This window comes from Lygodium microphyllum, chromosome 2, assembly GCF_053477565.2.
Source record: "Lygodium microphyllum isolate KBCC chromosome 2, Lygodium_microphyllum_v1.1.10, whole genome shotgun sequence".
In the NCBI taxonomy this organism is placed as follows: domain Eukaryota; kingdom Viridiplantae; phylum Streptophyta; class Polypodiopsida; order Schizaeales; family Lygodiaceae; genus Lygodium; species Lygodium microphyllum.
Window position 1 is genome coordinate 164,403,403 of NC_141136.1, and position 19,371 is coordinate 164,422,773.

The 19,371-nt window shown below is 39.5% G+C and overlaps 1 protein-coding gene across 1 annotated transcript; it reads right to left on the reverse strand.

Moving 5' to 3' along the window:
- Positions 1-3,523: 3,523 nt before the first annotated feature.
- On the reverse strand, positions 3,524-8,243 carry LOC148040573 (uncharacterized). The gene is made up of 5 exons (XM_087666752.1): positions 7,255-8,243; positions 6,761-6,926; positions 6,221-6,510; positions 5,593-5,717; positions 3,524-4,517 (listed from the first exon to the last, which is right to left on the reverse strand). The coding sequence occupies exons 1-5, from the start codon at positions 7,753-7,755 to the stop codon at positions 3,932-3,934; spliced, it is 1,668 nt and encodes a 555-aa protein (XP_087522878.1). The 5' UTR covers positions 7,756-8,243; the 3' UTR covers positions 3,524-3,931.
- Between the last annotated feature and the right edge of the window lie 11,128 nt (positions 8,244-19,371).

Here is a 19,371-nt window from a genome sequence, read left to right on the forward strand (position 1 = left end):
TAGCAGATTAGATAACTCGGCATCCATAGGTATCAATGCATCGATCATTGCCTCCATCTCAAGCTCCAAGTTTGGAGGAAGGTTCGAAGAAAGGCTGATTGTCTCCTCTAGTATTGAGGGTATAGACTGAGTTGTGCCTTTCAAGTGGTGGATTGGCTCAAACACTCTATTCATCGCATGCCCATGAACTCTTCTAATTGGCCGCAATAGGTGCATTCCTCTTTGGGATGAGACATCACCTCCTTGTATAAATTTTATGGGCATGTCTAATTTTTTTGTATATGATATTCAATTAGTTTGTGAATGTAAGGCATGATTGATACACACTTTTCTTACTGTTCGCTCAAAGTTTGAGATTTCTTAATTAATGATCTCCAATCGAATCGTCGTACGTGTTCTATAGACAAGTGACACTTTTGTCTGATTTCCTGCTTGCATTGAGAGCAAGGGCATGGGACACGCTGATTAAGATACGCCTTGTGATCTTGGACATCACGACCATCATCATTTTCCATTTTGTCTATGTTATGATAAACAATAGGTTTTTTTCCTCTTTCTCTTTTTCTTTTCTTATTTGCCTCCCTTCATCCTTCTTTGCTTCTCTCTCCCCCTCTATTTCTATAAATGTTTCTTTATCCCCCTCATCTTCCCTCCCCACTCTCACTTCTTCTCTCTTTTCCTTTTCCTCCCTTCTTTTCTCTATATCTTTCTCTCGTTTCCTCTTCATTTGCACTCGCCGGATCTCATTAAAATCAAAATCAAAGATCAAAAATAAAAAACTCATAGAACAAGGCATTGAAAGACTCTCTCTCCCCACCTCTCTTCGTGTCTCTCTTCCCCCTCTTCCATTCTCTTTCTATAATGTTGTTCTCTCCAATTCTCTCGTTGTTTCTGTTTTTCTCTCGCTTTCTTCCGCTCTCTAAATGTAGTTTTTTCTATCTCTCTTTTTCTCCCTCTTTTTGTCTCTTTTTCTCCAATTCTCTTTCTAGCTCTCTCTTTTTTTCCACTATCCTTATTCTCTTTACTTCACCCTTTTATCCACCTCTCCCTTCACTCTCCATTTTGTGTTCTCTCCCTCCTCTCTTTTTTTCTCTCTCTCTCTTTCTTTCTTGCCCCTCTCTTTGTTTCTCTCCACCTCCTCGTTGTTTTCTCACTCATTCTCCTCTCTCCCTCCCTTTCTCTCTCTCTTTGTTATATTTCATTCTCTCTCTCTCTCTCATTCTCTCTCTCTCTCTCTCTCTTTTCCTTTCTTCTTCTCCCTCTCTCATTTCCTCTCTTTCTCCCTCAATGCATCTCATTCTCAAGAAAAACAAACAAAAGAAAAGAAGAAAGTACAAGAACAAACCAAGAGGAGACAATGTATTTACCACAAAGGCCCGAGGATGGATTCGTCATCTCCTCTTCTTGCAATGTCCCCTCTTTCTCCTTCATGCACTTCTCCCTCTTCTTCACATACGGCAACAATGGTGGTAGCAATGAGAAGCTCTCCTTCTCTCTCTTTCTCTCCCTCTCCCTCCCAAAGCCAGGATCTCTTTCACTCTCTCTCAAATTATTTGTAGCAAAATACTGTGCTCGAGTTTTTGCCTTTAGAGGGATGCATTGATTTGTTTCAGATAGATGCATACTTCTAGGGTAATTTGTAGACCTTTGCTAACTAGCCCCAAGTTTAAAAATGTATACCCTAGTTATAAATTTAAGAGCTTTGTTTAGAAATTGTTTCAAAACCCTAAACTTATTCATAACATTTTAAATTTTAATGTTGGATGTCATAAAGTATGAATATATTTTTGTAAAGTTCCATCATCATTAAAACTACTGAAACTCTTTCATGAACCATTAAGAGCTAGTTTGTGATCAATTCTATGATAAAACTAGTATTTTGTATCTACTACATAAGGATCTATTTAAAAAATTTTATGAGGAAAATAAACTAACATTTAGGGATTTATAAAATATAGTAACATTTCATAGAGGAGTCAAAAAAATATTACAAAATAGGTTACATAGGGATATATAAAACTTACCATGAATGCATGTGATATATAGGATTTATACATAGTCATCCCCGTGAGTGTGCATTATAGTCTAAACCCTTGAAGGCTCAAAAATTGTTCCATGAACCAAGCAACGTGAGTTGATGCCATTGCTTCTTTCCATCCATTACCAAGTATGCTGACATTAAGAGAAGAAGTTAGATAATAAGAGGGAGAGAAAGAATATGAAGATGAGCTTTACCATGCCTAGTCCTTTACTCTCTTGCAATTTTAGAACCTCACATAGAACTCCAAACTCAAATTTCTTACAATGGATGGTAAGAAGAAGAAGAAAAGCAGAAGAAGATGTAGGGCTTCTCTATCCACAATCCTTTGCTCAAACACACCTCTCACTCACATTACATGCAGCAATAGAGCTTTCATAGGATGGATCCACCAAAGGGACAAATACAATTTAGACCTCCTAGCCTTATATAGACCAAAATTTGAGATAGGGTTAGGCTATTTCTCTAAGGTAGTGCCTCATTTGCATTCTAGCATTTGTATCGCTTTGAATTAGGATTTGCATCCTCTTTTCGGCATTCTACCAACTTTGTGGGCTCTAGGTCGGTAATTGCTTGAAGCATGATGGTACCTCAACCTAACTAGACCTAGCCTACAATGTTCCAATTACATGTTCATATGTGGAGTCCACACAATAATTGAGAGTGTAACAAATACAACTACGGGAGATAATACAATGTGTATGGGTCTAGTCTTGGTGTAGTGAGCTTGGCTCTCAAAAAATAATACAACCATGATAATGATATGTCCATGAAATTCCACAAGTAATACAAGTGCCCAAAAATTAATACATTGAAGATTTGAAAAAACATCCACCAAAATAATTTTGGCACACGTATTTTTACTTTGATTTGACTTTACTTGACTTTGCCTTCTCAGAATACTGTTACTTATAATCCACTTAGCTTCTATTAGCACACAAAGTTGTATCTAGATAGCTTCATAGTTGAGTTTTCATTTCAAAATTTTGTTGAGAATATATTGTTATAAATCCATAGGTAAATAGTGGAAATGGGTAATTGGAAAGTAGTAGGTACATAAGTGTTTCAAAAAGGTATATGAATTTACTACATTACATAACGAAAGAAGGAGATGATAGTTTGTTGTTTATGTCTTCATGGTTTGTCTGGTATTATAGTGTCAATTTTTTTTACATACGACTATAGAAACATTGAAGTCTATATATTGCTCCAGAAATAGGGTTTTATTATCAAAAGCTTGATGAGCTTTTAGCAGGGCTTTTAATAGGTTACCAAGTCATTGTTAACTTACATCTGATCAAGCCCTTAACAGTGTACTAACTATGTGCAAATGCTATTGACATGAGTCAATAATGTTGAAAAAACATGTGTCGGCATACCTTTAAAATCTCTCTAACTATTTTGTTTTAAATCGATGATTCCAAGAAACCAATGAAGTCTTTGATTACTACTCATATGGGACAATGAAATCCTTACAATCGTAGATGGAGGTACTTGCTTTGACAATAACCATGTATGCCATTGTTGAAAGAAAATTCAATTGCTTATTTTGTCGTGACAACTCTGCATTGTTTCATGACAAAGTAAGAATAGGTTTTGTCTTCCATGGAAATTGTCAGTCTACAACCATCAAATGTTCCAATGTTTCCTTGAGACAAAAAAGAATGACTTGAAGACTTCACGCTATAGATTGATTGAGAACCATGTATAGCTGCATGAATGGCATTGGTCATGGTGGAGTAAATTCCTTGACTGACGTGATGAAGTGCTCGGCGAGGTGATTCCATAGAGGTCAGCCATTGTTTAGATTCGGGTCTTAAGAGACCTCACATTGTTGTTTCTGTGTCATCATAGTGTTCTTGCATCCTGTTCTTGGAAGGTCTGATATTCTCGCTAATGATTCATCAGGCTGGCATTGGTATTGCTTGCACAGCTGCTACTTCGTTCCAGATAGAGCAAGTAGCCCATGTTATCTTTGAGCTTTCTCAGCATATTGCTTATCTCATTCTGGCACTCCAGTATCTCTTGCCTCTGTGCCTGCCGGGCCTTCAAGACCTTGAAGCGATCCCATGGAGAACTAGCTGGACCGCTATCAGTACAATTCTCGGCTGTATCGTTATTATCGTTAATCTTCGTGTCTAATCTCTCCTTCTTCATATTGGGATCACTGATGCCATGATGCCCAATATTGTCTGATGAGAAAGGACTCGGCAAATCATCTTTTCTTAGTCCGGCCAGATTAAGGGCATCCAAGCTTCTGATCGCGGCGGCCTGTTTCTTCTTTGAAGACTTGCCCAGCTTATGGCTGCTGCTAATTGTTGCAGACATAGTTTTGGCAGGCCGCAAGCTGCGCTCTGATCTACTTCTGCTTGTGATGCTTTCATTACTATTATGATCGGCTGCCATTAACCGGCCTCGAGCGCTCGTGCAAGGCGAGCTTCTACTGCCGGAAGAGGACTTGGAGGCTGTGCTTGCCGTCCTACAAACCCAGAGAAGTATCAACCAAGGATCGGTACCACGTAATCTTCTCGCTTCATTTAGTTAGACAATAAGAGGACAATAATCACATTATACTTACCGTTTGTTTGTAACCCTTATGTGACGTGATCCTTCTACATGTACTTCAGAACAGCTTCTATTTTGGTATATAGAGATTTATAATGTGTGATCATTTAGGTGGAGTTCAGGGATACAAAGGGACAACACCATTTGCTTTGCAACCTTCTTTATCCATGTATATTTAGTACGTTAGCTCCATGATCAATATGATATAATGTCATCCTCAGTGTCTAGGATATGGCCACAATAAGGAATTTACCAAAGTTTCTAAGTCATTAAAATGGAGCTTATACTCAATATCTCCATGAAACATCATGTGGTGATCTCTCGCAATTTCTCCACAATAAGAAATTTACCAAAGTTTCTAAGTCATTAAAATGGAGCTTATCCTCAATATCTCCATGAAACATCATGTGGTGATCTCTCGCAATTTCAAAACCTCACCAATGACAATCAGTCCAAGGTGATAGGGTTTTTCTTGTCTAAGATGATATGATTATTTCCTAACCAAGGGACACCCTTATTAAGAAATCATTGAGCCAATATGAGTTTTCAAGCTTCTAGTATGCCCAAATCGACCTTTCTACACATTTATAGAGTACATTTTAATCCCCTAATTATGTATGACATGCTCTTTTCAATAATGTTCTATAAGAGTTTATAACTCCCTTTCTTGCTTTGAGCACCCTCATAAAATAACACTTATGTATCTTAATAGCTCATACACATTTGAAAGATTCAACCAATTAACCAATGTGATCACAAGTGTCTCTCCAAAATAGTTGTGCTACGTTTTCCTAGTAGCTTTTTAGTCCACTCAATGAAGCACAAACTTTTATGCTAACTAGTAAAGGACTACATATTCTATGGTGTGGTTCTAATCGTAAGCTTCATGGGGCATTATTGCATCAACAAAGTTCTACTTTCTTATTTGGAATTGCCACATTATTGGCCCCTTTACACTAGAGGATGATTCCATAGGCAAGGAATCTCACTTGGCACGAGGACTGCTCTTGGGGCTCACACTTTTCAGGTTCATGCTTCTAGCTTGTGTTCTTGAATTATCATGCGATTGTAGCTCCTCAGCATTAGACCTTGCACTTGAAAGCTCAAGTTGTTGCTGCATAGACATATGTATCTTGTCAAGTATTAATGTAGAATAAACTCGTTGGTCATGTCTATATAAGTTTGTCTATTTGTCCATTGTGGGTAACCCTATGTTATTCCCTCAGAGTATTATGGACATCATGAGCTATTGCAAGGAGGCCATCCAATGCCTAGCTTGTTGCATCAACTAGGGGATCACAATAGCCTCCCCCATCCCCTATGTACTTTTGATCGTCTTCCCGAAGTGCAACAAGCTAGGCATGTGGTAGCTCCTTGCATATGCTCACGATGCTATCATATCTCAAGAATTGGGGATTCTTATCTTGTGAAATATGTAAAACCTTATTGTGATGTATATTATAAAATATGCAAAGAAGCATCAAAGATTTTTCTTTTTTTTTTGGGGCCGGGGCCGGGGGGGGCGGGGGGAGGGGGGTGTTTTACCATTTCTCAAAATGAGATTAAAAAACATGTCACTACAAGCAAGAAACATGAGAACAAGAATGATATACCCACAGGATTTATGTCGATGGATTCTGCATCAATATCATCATCATCTTGCCTCTTGGAATCGTTGGTCCCATTGATGGTGCTGGGTTTCGAGGAAGAATCTGAGCTGAGGTTGAGGATGCGCCTGATGTCATCCTCGACCTGTTCACACTCCGTCCTCAAGGCCACGTTGCTCGACTGGCTGACTGCGAGGTTCTCCCTCTCGAGCTCTCGTTGGATCTTCCTCACCATCTTCAGTAGACTGTCGGTCTTCTTTGCATCCAGCGACACACTCGGCTGGAGGTCCAAGAGGGCATCTATAGCGGAAAAATTAATCTAAGACTATTTATAAGTCCTCCATCATGTCATTAAACAGGTAGCTAATTAAGCTGTAACTAGCTTTCAAAAGAAGAAGACGCATTTTTATGAGGATGAAGGCGTGTATCCACAACAAATCTCTGAAAGCTGCTATACATATGTATAATTATAACTCTATAAATCAATTCCTAGTTTACATTGATCACAGGTGATAATGATTAAATTGAGCAATTTTGTCTATAATAGTACCGGATAAGCAGCCAAGCATCCAAGACAAAGTGGTCTTCCTTTTCAGGCTTTCATTTTGGCTCTCCAAAATCCTCCTCGCTCGGCGCTCCCTTTTCCTTCGTTGCTCTAGAAGCTCATCTTTCCTTTTGCTATCCTCTTGGAGCTCATCTATTTGAGTCTCGAGTTCCTAAGGCACCATCATTAAAAGTTCACCTTCTCATGTTCTTAGCACATCCATGTCAACAAATGTTGATGATTAGTGCTTAAAATCACAAGCTAACGCTCTAAGCTGTGACAACAAAAACTTCATGTATATGCAACCACATATAAACTTGATACAGGACCACAACGAGCATGTGTGACAGGTTAGTTGAATGCACTCCATCAGTTTTTGTAAAATGATTAAGGGTTAATTATTAATAAGACGTACTAAAAATGGAAACCTTGGGAGCCATGGTAGATTGACTAGGCACTTGCAATGACGTAGTAACAATATGAGAGAGGGTAACGCGTACTTTGGCACGAGCCTGCTCGTCGGCGAGCATGGCGCGCGAGAGGCGCAGCTGTTCCCTGAGGTGATCCGCGGCGCGGAGGGCGTCCACCTTGGCCGCCACGTGGGCGCTGACCTGGCGGCGGGCGTCGGCGAGGCGCTCCATGGCCAGGGCCACGTGGCTGCGCACGCCGAGCCGCTCCTGCTCGAAGCGCGAGCGCGCCGCCTGGCCTTCCGCCTTGGCCCTCTCCACCTCCCCTTCCAGATACGCCACATACTCCAGCAGCTGCTCGCTCGTGCGCGCGTACTCGCTCGCCACGTCGGACCCACCCACCATATTCAGCCCCATGGACCTCGCCCCCGCTGACGTGGCCCCCGCCCCTGGACGCCCGCTGACGTGGCCGCCTCCTCCCAGCGAGCTGTCCGGGCCGAGCGTCTCTTCGTACACTGCAAACGTCCTCTGCATGGATGGCGACGTTGTGCTGTAATTGGTACAGGTGGCCCCGCCGACGCCACCGTGAGGCATGGCGATAATTATTATAATAATGTGTTTGCCGCAATTAGGCAATCACGCCGCCATTAACCATCTTAATATCTTTTCTCCTTCAATTCCAGTCCTGAGTGTGACCCAGTCTGCTTATCATCCTTATCGTTTGCCCTAATTCCATTGGAATATGTGCCTGGGCCCCTGATTAGTCCCTCGGACATATTGAAATAATCAATTGCACGCCCCTGATCGATCAAGACTGATCTCTACAGCTGACACGATGATTACGCTTCCGAGAGAGACAGATCGATCTATCCTTCGCCGTGAGGTAGAGAGCGCACTGTAAATCTGGACTGCAACCCTTCGTCCGAGCCCCTTCCCTTCGTTCCTCTTACTAAGTACTCAACCGGTATATTGCGCCTGCGACTATTCATCCGTCTGTCGTTTAAACCTTGGATAAGGTGTAATTACAAGGAATTCAACCTTAGAACCAGTTCTAGAATAAATTTTCGGGTTGACATCACAAATCGTTCTTGCCTTTCAACTCAAGGCCAATCCTTCCTCTCACGTCTCTCAGTAGATGCCACATGCCTAAATCAATGATTCGCACTACTCTTACAAACACTCGGGGCACTTTGCCCAACGTCGTGTAATAAGAGTGGCCAAGACCAATATGCACTCTTTGGAGATTGTCCCCACATTTTCCCTACTTGCATATGATCAGTGCTTGTTAAATGCATGTTACAAGTATTATCCTCACTTTAGTACACAAACTCCAAAACTTATGTTATCACACATACTTCTATATTAGCTTACTTTCTATTGCTGCTTGTTAAATGCATGTTACAAGTATTATCCTCACTTTAGTACACAAACTCCAAAACTTATGTTATCACACATACTTCTATATTAGCTTACTTTCTATTGCAGTATTGCACATTCTAGTCTTAGAACAACTAAATTGACATTATCTAAATGTTTAAACTTTTTGAGACATGTTTTAAACAAAACTAAAGGAGGAGAACTGAACCAAAGCCAACTTAGTTTAGTATGCAATAGTAGTTTAAACAAAAATCACAAAAGATAAAAATGTGAAAATAAAAGGCATTGATCATTACCATTAATGATAATGGCAATTGAGCTCACACTACTACAAGGGAATGGGGTGATAAGGATGGCCATTTACGATGTAAAATAGTGGTGTCACTAATAACGTTACTAAAGGCAACGTTATATGCGTTACTATTTGCATTGTTAATTTTGATTTGTGACGCTAATATAGCGATGCAAATGGCAATGCCATTGTGAGAAGAAAAAAATCAAAAATCCAAGCGCAGTATTTGGCAAAAACATTTGTGAGAGAGAACGAAAGAGCTCAAAGCTTTAAAAGGGAGAGGGAGAGGAAGAGAGAGAGTGTGTGTGAGTGGGACCTCATCACCACTGCCATCATACGCAAAGAAGAATGAGAAGTTTGCAAGGGAAAAGGAAGGGAAGCCGCAAAGAGAAGGCACAAAGGGTTTCATCTTCAAGCATTTCAGGTAGTTACATTGCCTCTTCTTGCATTGTTTTTGTATTTTTTTCTTTTATTTCTTTGTTTTTGTTTGTGAAGAGATACATTTATAGAGAGGGAGAGAGGGAGGGAGAAGAAGGAAAGGAGAGGAAGAGAAAAACACAGAGAGAAAGAAAACAAAGAGGAGGGAGAAGAGATAAATGAGAGATGAAGGGAGGGAGAGAGGAGGGTGAGTGAGAGAAACAACAAGGGAGAGGGAAGGGGAGGAACAAAGAGAGAGAAAACAAAGAAAGGGAAAGAGAGAGAGAAAAAGGGTGGGGAGAGAAATAGAGAGCGAGAGAGATTAAGGAAGGAAGAGAGAAGGAGAAGGTAGAAAAGAATGGGCGAGGTAAAGAGAGAAATGAGAGTGAAAAGAAGATAGAGAGAGGGAGAAAGAGAGAGAAAAAAAGATATAGAGAGAAAAAAATACAGTGTGAGAGAGAGGGATATAGAAATAGGAAAATAATGAGAGAATGAGAGAGAGGGGAGAGAGAGAAAAGTAAAGCTAGAGGGGCCGGAGAGAAATAAAGAGAGATAGAAAGACATTGCTCTCAGTATCTTTGTTTTTTAATATTCTTATTTTCTCTCTTTAATTTTGTTTATAATGAGATGCGTTGAGTCAGAGTGGCGAGGAAAGTAGAGCGAGAAATAGAGAGAATAAGGGGAGGAAGAGAGACAAAGATAAATAAATAAAGGGAAAAGAGAGGGACTTCATAAAAAATGAAGAGAAGTAGAGAGATGGGGGGAGAGAGAAATAATGAGATACAAACAAAAAAAGGGAAGGAGAGAAATAGAAAGGGAGATAAATAAAGATAAAGAGAGAGGGGGAGAAGAGAAATGGAGAGAAGTAGAGAGGTGGGGGAGAGAGAGAAACAATGAGAGAGAGCGGGAGAGAAACAAAGAAGGGGAAAGAGAGAGAGAGAGAGAAAGAGGAGTGGGGAGAGAAATAAAGAGCAGGATAGATAAAGATATAGAGGGGAAGAAAAAAGGAATGGAGAGAAGTACAGATATAGAGGGAGAGAGTTAAACAATGAGAGAGAGAGAGAGTGGAGAGCGAAACAAAGAGAGATGAAGGGAGATAAACAAAGAAAGGGCAAAAGAGAGAAAGAGGGGTGGGGAGAGAAATAGAGAGGGGGATAGATAAAGATAAAAAGAGGCACTACAACAGAAATGAGGCATAGACGCGCATGTTAGATGCGCAAAGTCGAGCGCGTCTATCATTGTGTCTATATGTGCGTGTAAAAGAGCGTGTAAATAGACACGAATTTTGCGTCTATATATCCGCATAAATAGACGCTAATATAAACACGCCTTCAGATGCGTAATTATTTAACCACCTGAAATTAGACTTAATATAATAAAAAAACCAGAGTTAATAATTATTTAACCACCTGAAATTGATTCTTAAATATGCACGTGTGCACATGATAAAAACCATAGAGTTAAGAATACACATTGAATCATTAAGCAAATTAAGTATGTTACAGTGAATGATCCATCTCATCTTCAATGAGATCAGCCCTTGCTAAACTATCTACTTCTAGGTCTATGTTACCAAGAGGTAACGAAACAAATAAGTCTATCCCACTATCAGATGTGTTGCTATATTGCTCAATAACTTCATCAATATCATCGACAATCACATTATTGTCTTCTTCTGCATTTCCTTGAACATCCTCGCGAGGTTCATCTTGTACTATATCACTCATATCATCCATTATGGTGTCATCATGTACGTCATCATTAATTGTTGGATTGTCATTTGCTATCTCTATGTCGGTAATATTACCATATATTGGTTTTGAACGATTAGATATAGAGATGACATACCACCATTGGTTATTATTTACCATTAGATGATACACAACTTGTATTTAAAAAATAAAAGGAAGAAACTTAAATACTTATTATATTGTGTATATGTGTCACATGTATACATATAAAAAAATTAGCTTTTGCATATATACCTGCTCGCATTGTTGAGGTAGTACTAATGTGTCATTCTTGTTTTGGTGAAATTTTGTAGAGTTAATGATTACAAAACCACTTGGATGATGTCTGATTGTGGAATGCTCACCATTTGTTACCACTTTTTTAAACCACTTCACATCCAATACATATATAAAAAATCCTCTGAAGTTAAGCTTCAGAATATCTTGGATCAAGCCACAATAACCTTCCATGGTACCATTGGCATCCTCGAAGTGATCAAAGACACCACAATCTTGGGTATTTCTATTTTCATCTATACGTTGAGTTCGAAGATGTTTACCCTCACACCAAATAGCACTACAACAGAAACGAGGCATAGACGCGCATGTTAGATGCGCAAAGTCGGGCGCATCTATCATTGCGTATATAAGTGCGTGTAAACGTGCGTGTAAATAGATGCGAATTTTGTGTCTATATATCCGTGCAAATAGACGCCAATATAGACATGCCAGCAGACACACAATTATTTAACCACCTAAAATTGCAATTCACATAATTAAAAAACCAAAGTTAATAATTATTTAACCACCTGAAATTGATTCTTGAGCATGCACGTGTGCACATGATAAAAACCATAGAATTAAGAATACACATTGAATTATTGAATGAAAAAAATAGAGTTAATAATTACTTTTTCATTGCTCTCTAATGAATGGCAATTCCTCCAGTTGACAAGCCTGATATAAGTAATTAGCAACAAGCGACAGAAACCTTACAATTAGTAGCAAGCATTGCAATATGTATCTCGTAATTTCTTTACGTACTTGAAGATGATAAAAAATACTTCATTTTTATTATGGAAAATTCAATTTAGCTTTAAACTTGACTATTGATTCTTGAGTATGCACGTGTGCGCATGATAAAAACCATAGAATTAGGAATACACATTGAATCATTAAGCAAATTAAGTATGTTACAGTGAATGATCCATCTCATCTTCAATGAGATTAGCCCTTGCTAAATTATCTACTTCTAGGTCTATGTTACCAAGAGGTAACGAAACAAATAAGTCTATCACACTATTAGATGTGTTGCTATATTGCTCAATAACTTCATCAATATCATCGACAATCACATTATTGTCTTCTTCTGCGTTTCCTTGAACATATCATCCATTACAGTGTCATCATGCACATCATCATTAATTGTTGGATTGTCATCTGCTATCTCCATGTCGGTAATGTTACCATATATTAGTTTTGAACGATTAAATATAGGGATGACATACCACCATCGGTTATTATTTACCATTGGATGATACACAACCTGTATTTGAAAAACAAAAGCAAAAAACTTAAGTACTTATTATATTGTGTATATGTATCACATGTATACATATAAAAAAATTAGCCTTTGCATATATACCTGCTTGCATTGTTGAGGTAGTACTAATGTGTCATTCTTGTTTTGGTGAAATTTTGTAGAGTCAATGATTACAAAACCACTTGGATGACGTCTAATTGTGCAATGCTCACCATTTGTTACCACTTCTTTAAACCACTTCACATCCAGTACATATACAAATAATCGTCTGAAGTCAAGCTTCAGAATATCTTGGATCAAGCCACAATAACCTTCCATGGTACCATTGGCATCCTCGAAGTGAGCAAGGACACCACAATCTTGGGTATTTCTATTTTCATCTATACGTTGAGTTCGAAGATGTTTACCCTCATACCAAAGTGCATTGAATAATGTGCACTAGTAGTAAAAGATAAAAGATCAAACATGTCAATTATTTATATAAAATATAACTTATAGAAACAAATTAATTGATAGTATGTCTCACCTTTGATAAGCAACCTCGTGCGTATTCCCACTCTTCTTGAGATATATTAATTTCCTCCTCTTTTTTTATTTTCTCCATTTCCTCATGTAACCAATCTATATCAATATGACGTGGGAGCGCATTTAGATGATCTGGAAATGAGACATTACGTCCATATCTAGTACGAAATTCTTGTCTTTCGCTTTTTCTTCTTGCCCTTGCTTCATTATATAGTGTCACCCATTTTCTCATTACATCACTATTGAGCACACAAAAACTATTTAACTTACGAAGTTCTTCTTTTGTTAGCACTTTACTCATTCCTTTTCCTTGAGGTACTATAGAGGTCATCCTCAAGTCTTCATCATCTTTCCATAGTCGTGGTTGAGAGGGATCCACTTCAGCAAGATATTCAGAGATATAAACAAGGCATGATTGCACTAACCAATCCTCAGCCATGCTTCCCTCAGGCCGTGCTTTTTGCCTCACAAAATCTTTCAAGGTTTTCATGAAGCGCTCAAGAGAAAACATCCATCTTACATGAGCTGCCCACAAAGTGCGATCTCATCAATCAAATGTACGAGTAAATGTAATTGAGTAGTCAAAATGGATCGAGGAAAATTTTCCTCCACCAAACAAACCACCTCAACAGATAATACTCGAGCATCTTGCAATGTGTTTGGATCAATTTCCTTCGAGCTCACGTATTTGTCAAGATGTATTTGAGAATTCTTTGTTTTTGTGTAGAAATTCAAAGATATATAATGAAAAAGTACAATGTATACACACCTCACAAGCTCTCACATCTTGTAAATGATATCACGTACATCTTTGGGTACACAATGGGATATGCTAGTAGGAAGTACGAACTGAATGTAAACAATATTCATAGATCAAATGAATAGTTGAGGAAAAAGTCATCATATCCCAAAGTTTACACGTAGTTACTCCACTAATTACTATATTCATGGTTAGAGATACCCTTACTTGAATCATTTTGTGCCAATCGTGGGACTTCAAACTAGATAGTTGCTCCACACCTCTTTTCTTTTTCTTTATGAAGGCTCCCTTGAGACATCTCATACATCCTGTGGGTGTTCGAAAGCTATATATTTGTTCCTTCACTATTTTTTCCTCGTTCTTTGACAACATCCAAGGTGCATGGGGTAGCTCAATCTTTCCTTTGGGTCCAATGCGTGGCCAAGCTCGTCTCATGCGACCAATGTTACATAAATCCTCCCTTACATTAACTGAATCATGAGCCCCTATCAAGTGATCCCATAATGTAGATACAACATTTTTGAATATGTGCATGGGATTCAACAGGTGATTGATCTTGAGTTCAGTCCAATACGGAAGACGAAAAAAATATAGAGAACGTCCTAACAAACAAACAATATATTATGTAAACAATTCATCATGCTAAATACTTTAAAGTCAATCGAGAGAAATGCACTTTTTACCGACTCATGCCGAGTGGAGGGTGGCTGTCGGCATTGATCCATCTCTCCTTCCAATCTCGAATGGTTAGAGATTGTGGAGTCGTTTCATTAGTAGGGAGAACATATTTGGGATGGTCAATAGGAAGAAATCGATGATGATTGTCGTAGATAACCTTCTTTAAACATGCCGGCCTAGAGGAAACTAGAGAGGGATCGCAAATAGAATATGCATGATATCTTGACGTGGTTAAACCTGAAAAAACAAGTGAATTCATCAAATGCAATTGATTCAAGATTTGAATTTCAAATATAGAGTTATATACATGTACCTGAACACTCTCCGTATCCTGGAAAGTTGTACATGGTCCACAACAACATGGCCTTCAATGTGAAATCTCTAGAGGATGCAGATGCACTTGTATCTTGCACCTCAATACCTTCCCATAACATTTCTAACTCTTCAATCAAATGCTCTAAGTAAATGTCCATGTTTTTTACCTTGTGCCTTCCAGGAATCAGAAGGGACAACATTACATGTCCCTTTTTAATTGCCATGGATGGAGGAATATTATAGTTCACCAATACCACTGGCCATACACTGTATGATGTGCTTTTGATGCCAAATGGATTGATTCCATCCATACCTAAACCAAATCTCAAATTTCTTGGCTCTTCTTTGAAAACGGGCCACAAATTATCTATATGTTGCCATGCCGGTGTGTCTGCAGGGATCCTCCATTTTCCATCACTTGAACTATGACTAGCATGCCAAGACATGAGCTTTCCAATAGACTTACACTTGAACATAAGTTTTATACGTGGAACAATCGAAAAATGTCTCAAAACCTTACGAGGCACATCCATTGACTTCATCTCCACTTCGTATCTTGATTCGCCACAAACATGACACTCTCGTGAGAACTCATGAATCCCACAAAATAAGACACAATCATTGGCACATGCATGGATCTTGACATAATCGAGGCCTCCCAGAGATGTCAAGTAATGTCTTGCTTGCTCTCTCTTAGTTGGCAATTTGTTTCCTTTTGGAAGAATTTGTGATAATAACCTATATATATTTTTAAAAGTGAGTTAAAAAACCACCAACCTCATATATTTTTGTCTAATTTCAAAATAGAACAATTAATATTATGATTCATAAGCCAAACTGAATTGATACCTACTTCAATAACGCATCCAAACTAACATTACTCCATCCATAAATTGTTTGCAAGTTAAGTATCTCGAGGGACGCACGAAGAACGGAGTACGTACAACCTTCATACAACGGAGTAGATGATGCTACATATAGTGGATCATCTGGCTTCGTAGAGTGACCTTCTCCCTGAACCGGTTGCGAAAATAGATGGTGTACCATGTTGTCCAAAATCTCATCCTCTACGACTTGATGGGGCATTTCATGAGGGCTACTATCATGGTCGTCAGTCTCTACTCTTCTTGAAGACTCTGCCTCCTCACGTCAATGTTTTGCAGCCTCTGGACGCCTAGGAGGGAGCATCCGAGGATGTGGCACCGCATCCTGCTCAACCACAAAAGGGAGTTTCATGTATGTTGATATATAATTCCCGTAACATAGACTAGCAATCTTAGTGGTAAAAAAAAACAATGAATATCGGTGATTTTTCTCGGTCCCATTCTCCATACAAGCTGAGGTGTGACCTTGCAATTCGACGTGCTCGAAAAATACACCCTCGACAATGATCACAAATGCATTTAATTTTTCGTCATAGCCATGCATCTCGATTATGAAGACACAATTTTTCATCCTCACTTGAGGATGTGCTCATTGACTTATCAGCATGCACCGCACTAGGTGATGACGACGACATGATTAAACCTAATTCATGACAACATCAAATTAAAATATTTATCATTCATATGTTTATATAAGATCTCAATTTTAAATACACAAAAATCATCATAAATACATTAAAACTTATGATAAGAATTCACTATTAAAACTTATCTTAAAAATTAAAAATTATGATAAAGCCTAAATGTGCGTCTATATTCGCGTTTACCTACGTGTCTATATTAGCATCTATTTTCGCGTCTATATTCGCGTCTATCCTCACGTCTATCTGAACAATAGACGCGCATATACACGCAAAAATAGACGTACACATCAAAATTCAAACCATACTAAAATCATTTCTTTTCAAACTGTGCCTTTCCTTTCCTACATTTTTTGCGGTTCTGAAGCTTGGGTTTAGTCGACATGCAGTCTCTTCATGCCTCACCTCCTCATGGCTCACCTCTTCTTTCATTTCAAACACACATGAAGGGAAAAAGAAAAGCCAAGGAGAGGAAGAAAGAGAGAACAAGAGAGAGGAGAACAAGAAGAAGCAGCAAGCAAGCATCAAGGGAGGGTAACTTACCAAGGAGAGGAAGAAGCGCCACCACCCGCCACACCAAACACCCAAGGTGACTCTCTCTCTCTCTCTCTCTCTCTCTCTCTCTCTCTCTCTCTCTCTCTGTGTTTCTCTCTTTCTCTCTCTGCTCTGTCTGTGTATTTAGGATTTGTGATTCCATTATTTATTGCATTTTGTAAATCATCAATGGCAGTCGTCGGGCTAAAATCAGCCGATCGAGCGCGTCTACATTTCAGTGTAGATGCAGATATAGATGCGAAAAATGTTTCCTCTCATAGCGTCTGAGGGCGCGTCTTACAGTGCGTATGCTCTGCAGTTTACACGCGATGATACATGTGCGTGCAGAGCATTGACCTGGAATGTGCATCTGACAGCGCGTCTGTGCTGCATCTTAGATGCGAATATAGACGCGCTGGACAGAAGGTTGACTTTGGGAGCGCGTCTAAGGGCACGTCTAACCTGCAATTTAGACGCGGGGATACACGCACCAGGTCTCCCAGTTTTGATAGTAAACAATATATTTTTGCAATGATGAATGTGACCAATCCCATGTTTGTGTTTATCAGTTTTCTTGTTTATGAGAAGCATTAGCACTTAAGTTTTATGCTCAATGTCTAAAGAAAGCTCTTTGAAAATGTAGGTAATATATGATTTTTTGTATGCAAATAAATTTTTCTTTTTCCTGTGTTTTTTTTGCAAATATCGTATCCTGGTTCATCAAGCAATGACCCGGATTTGGATCACATGAATGATACATTGGCCTCGTTTGGTAGGGGGGCCAATGCATTTTTTGGAGGTTTTCCTAGTAGGGAAGACTTCATGGGAGAGATGACCAGACACCTTGGCCGCTCTCCCATAGCGGACTTCAGTGTCATGTTTGGAACGCCTCTGACGTCTTTGCCTGGCACTACTTCCTAAACTCCACATGCAGGTACTCCATATGCAAGTACTCCACGTGCAGCACATGTACCTGCATCGGCTGAAGCACAAGCATTTGCAGAAGCACGTGCATCTGCAGAAGCTCGTGCATCCAATGAGGCAGAGGGTAGTCGACAGAGAGGGAGGAGCGAGAGTCGAGGGGGAGGACGAGGCTTGTGTGGGGGTTGCCTAGGAGGTGGCGAGCGATCACCCTCACCAGTAGATCACGTAGAGGAGGTTGTACGCCAGTACTATAGAGTTACAGATGCTGGTGGCATCTTTCATGATGATGAAGGAAGGGATGTAATGGCGTACATGAGGAGCGTCGTGCATGCGACGTATAAAGATTGTTTCATTGCCTTCAAAAATCAGAAAAGCGGCTTATGACAGCAGGTGTTGAGGGCAGTCCATAGGAGGTACCCAAATCCTGAGGGTCAGCGATTCTCGGATGATTGGGGACGCACAAAAGTGAGGGATATGCTTCACAACAAAAGATCCCACCTCATGACACGGGCCAGGGACTCACTGCGGAGGCAGGGGGAGGGGTGTGGAGCCTATAGCCAACCACATATGTGCCACCGCATAGAGTGGAAGAAAGCCAAGAAGAAAGCAGCATAGAAAGTGAAGAGTCGCCAGCACGCAGAGGCGCGACGTATCCAAATGGAAACCATGGGATCGTCGCATTACGGATCGGGTGGCAGAGAGTCGTAGGAGGCACAATTTGTAAGTATATTTTGATTTCTAGTTTTTTAAAATTTATATTTCTTTCAATTCTTTATATATTTTATTCTAATATATTGTGACTCATAATTGTTTGTATATATCATAATTGTTTTTCAGACTACCATCGTTGGTAAGATACCTACTCCTAGAGAGGTAGGTTACCATCGAGGCCATAACCGCGCAGCCACATGGCTTCACTTCTATGAGGAGGGTCTCATCACTGAGGACCAATACAACCGGGCCATGAGGATTCGATAGCCAGAGGAGGTATGTTTTTCTTACTTTCCTATTAAAAGTATAGCTAATTATAACTTTTTCTCCACCATGTCTATGTAAGTAACCTTGATCTTTTGTGTGTGTAGGCGAACCCGGATGTGGAGCATAGCGAGGAGGGGGATAGCGACGCTAGTAGCCATGGTGGTACTAGCGAAGATGTTTCTTCTTCAGATTCGTATACCTCCTCATGAGGCCTTTTTTTCTTGTATATGTATGATCCATCTTTGAGCCTACTGCTTGCGGCCACGCTTTAGGTCGTAAGCACTTAAACTTCCCATGTAAATGCTTTTGATCTATAATAAATACACAGACTTTTATTTTCAATTCTCGTTCCCGTAAGATACATTGTCTTTTTTCCAAATGCACAATCTGATGTATGGGAGGGGAAAAAAAGCAACCACATACTCTCTGTTTTTTTTTTCTACTTCTGTTTTGCGCGTCTGTCCGCACATTCAAATTGCAGATAATCCGTGTTTATATGCGCGTCTATAGTGTAGATTACATGCGCTTATACACGCGCTTCATAATTCAAATTTAAAAAAGAAATTAAATATTTTATAAAAAAAACATTTTTTGTTTTCCGTTTGCGTCTAC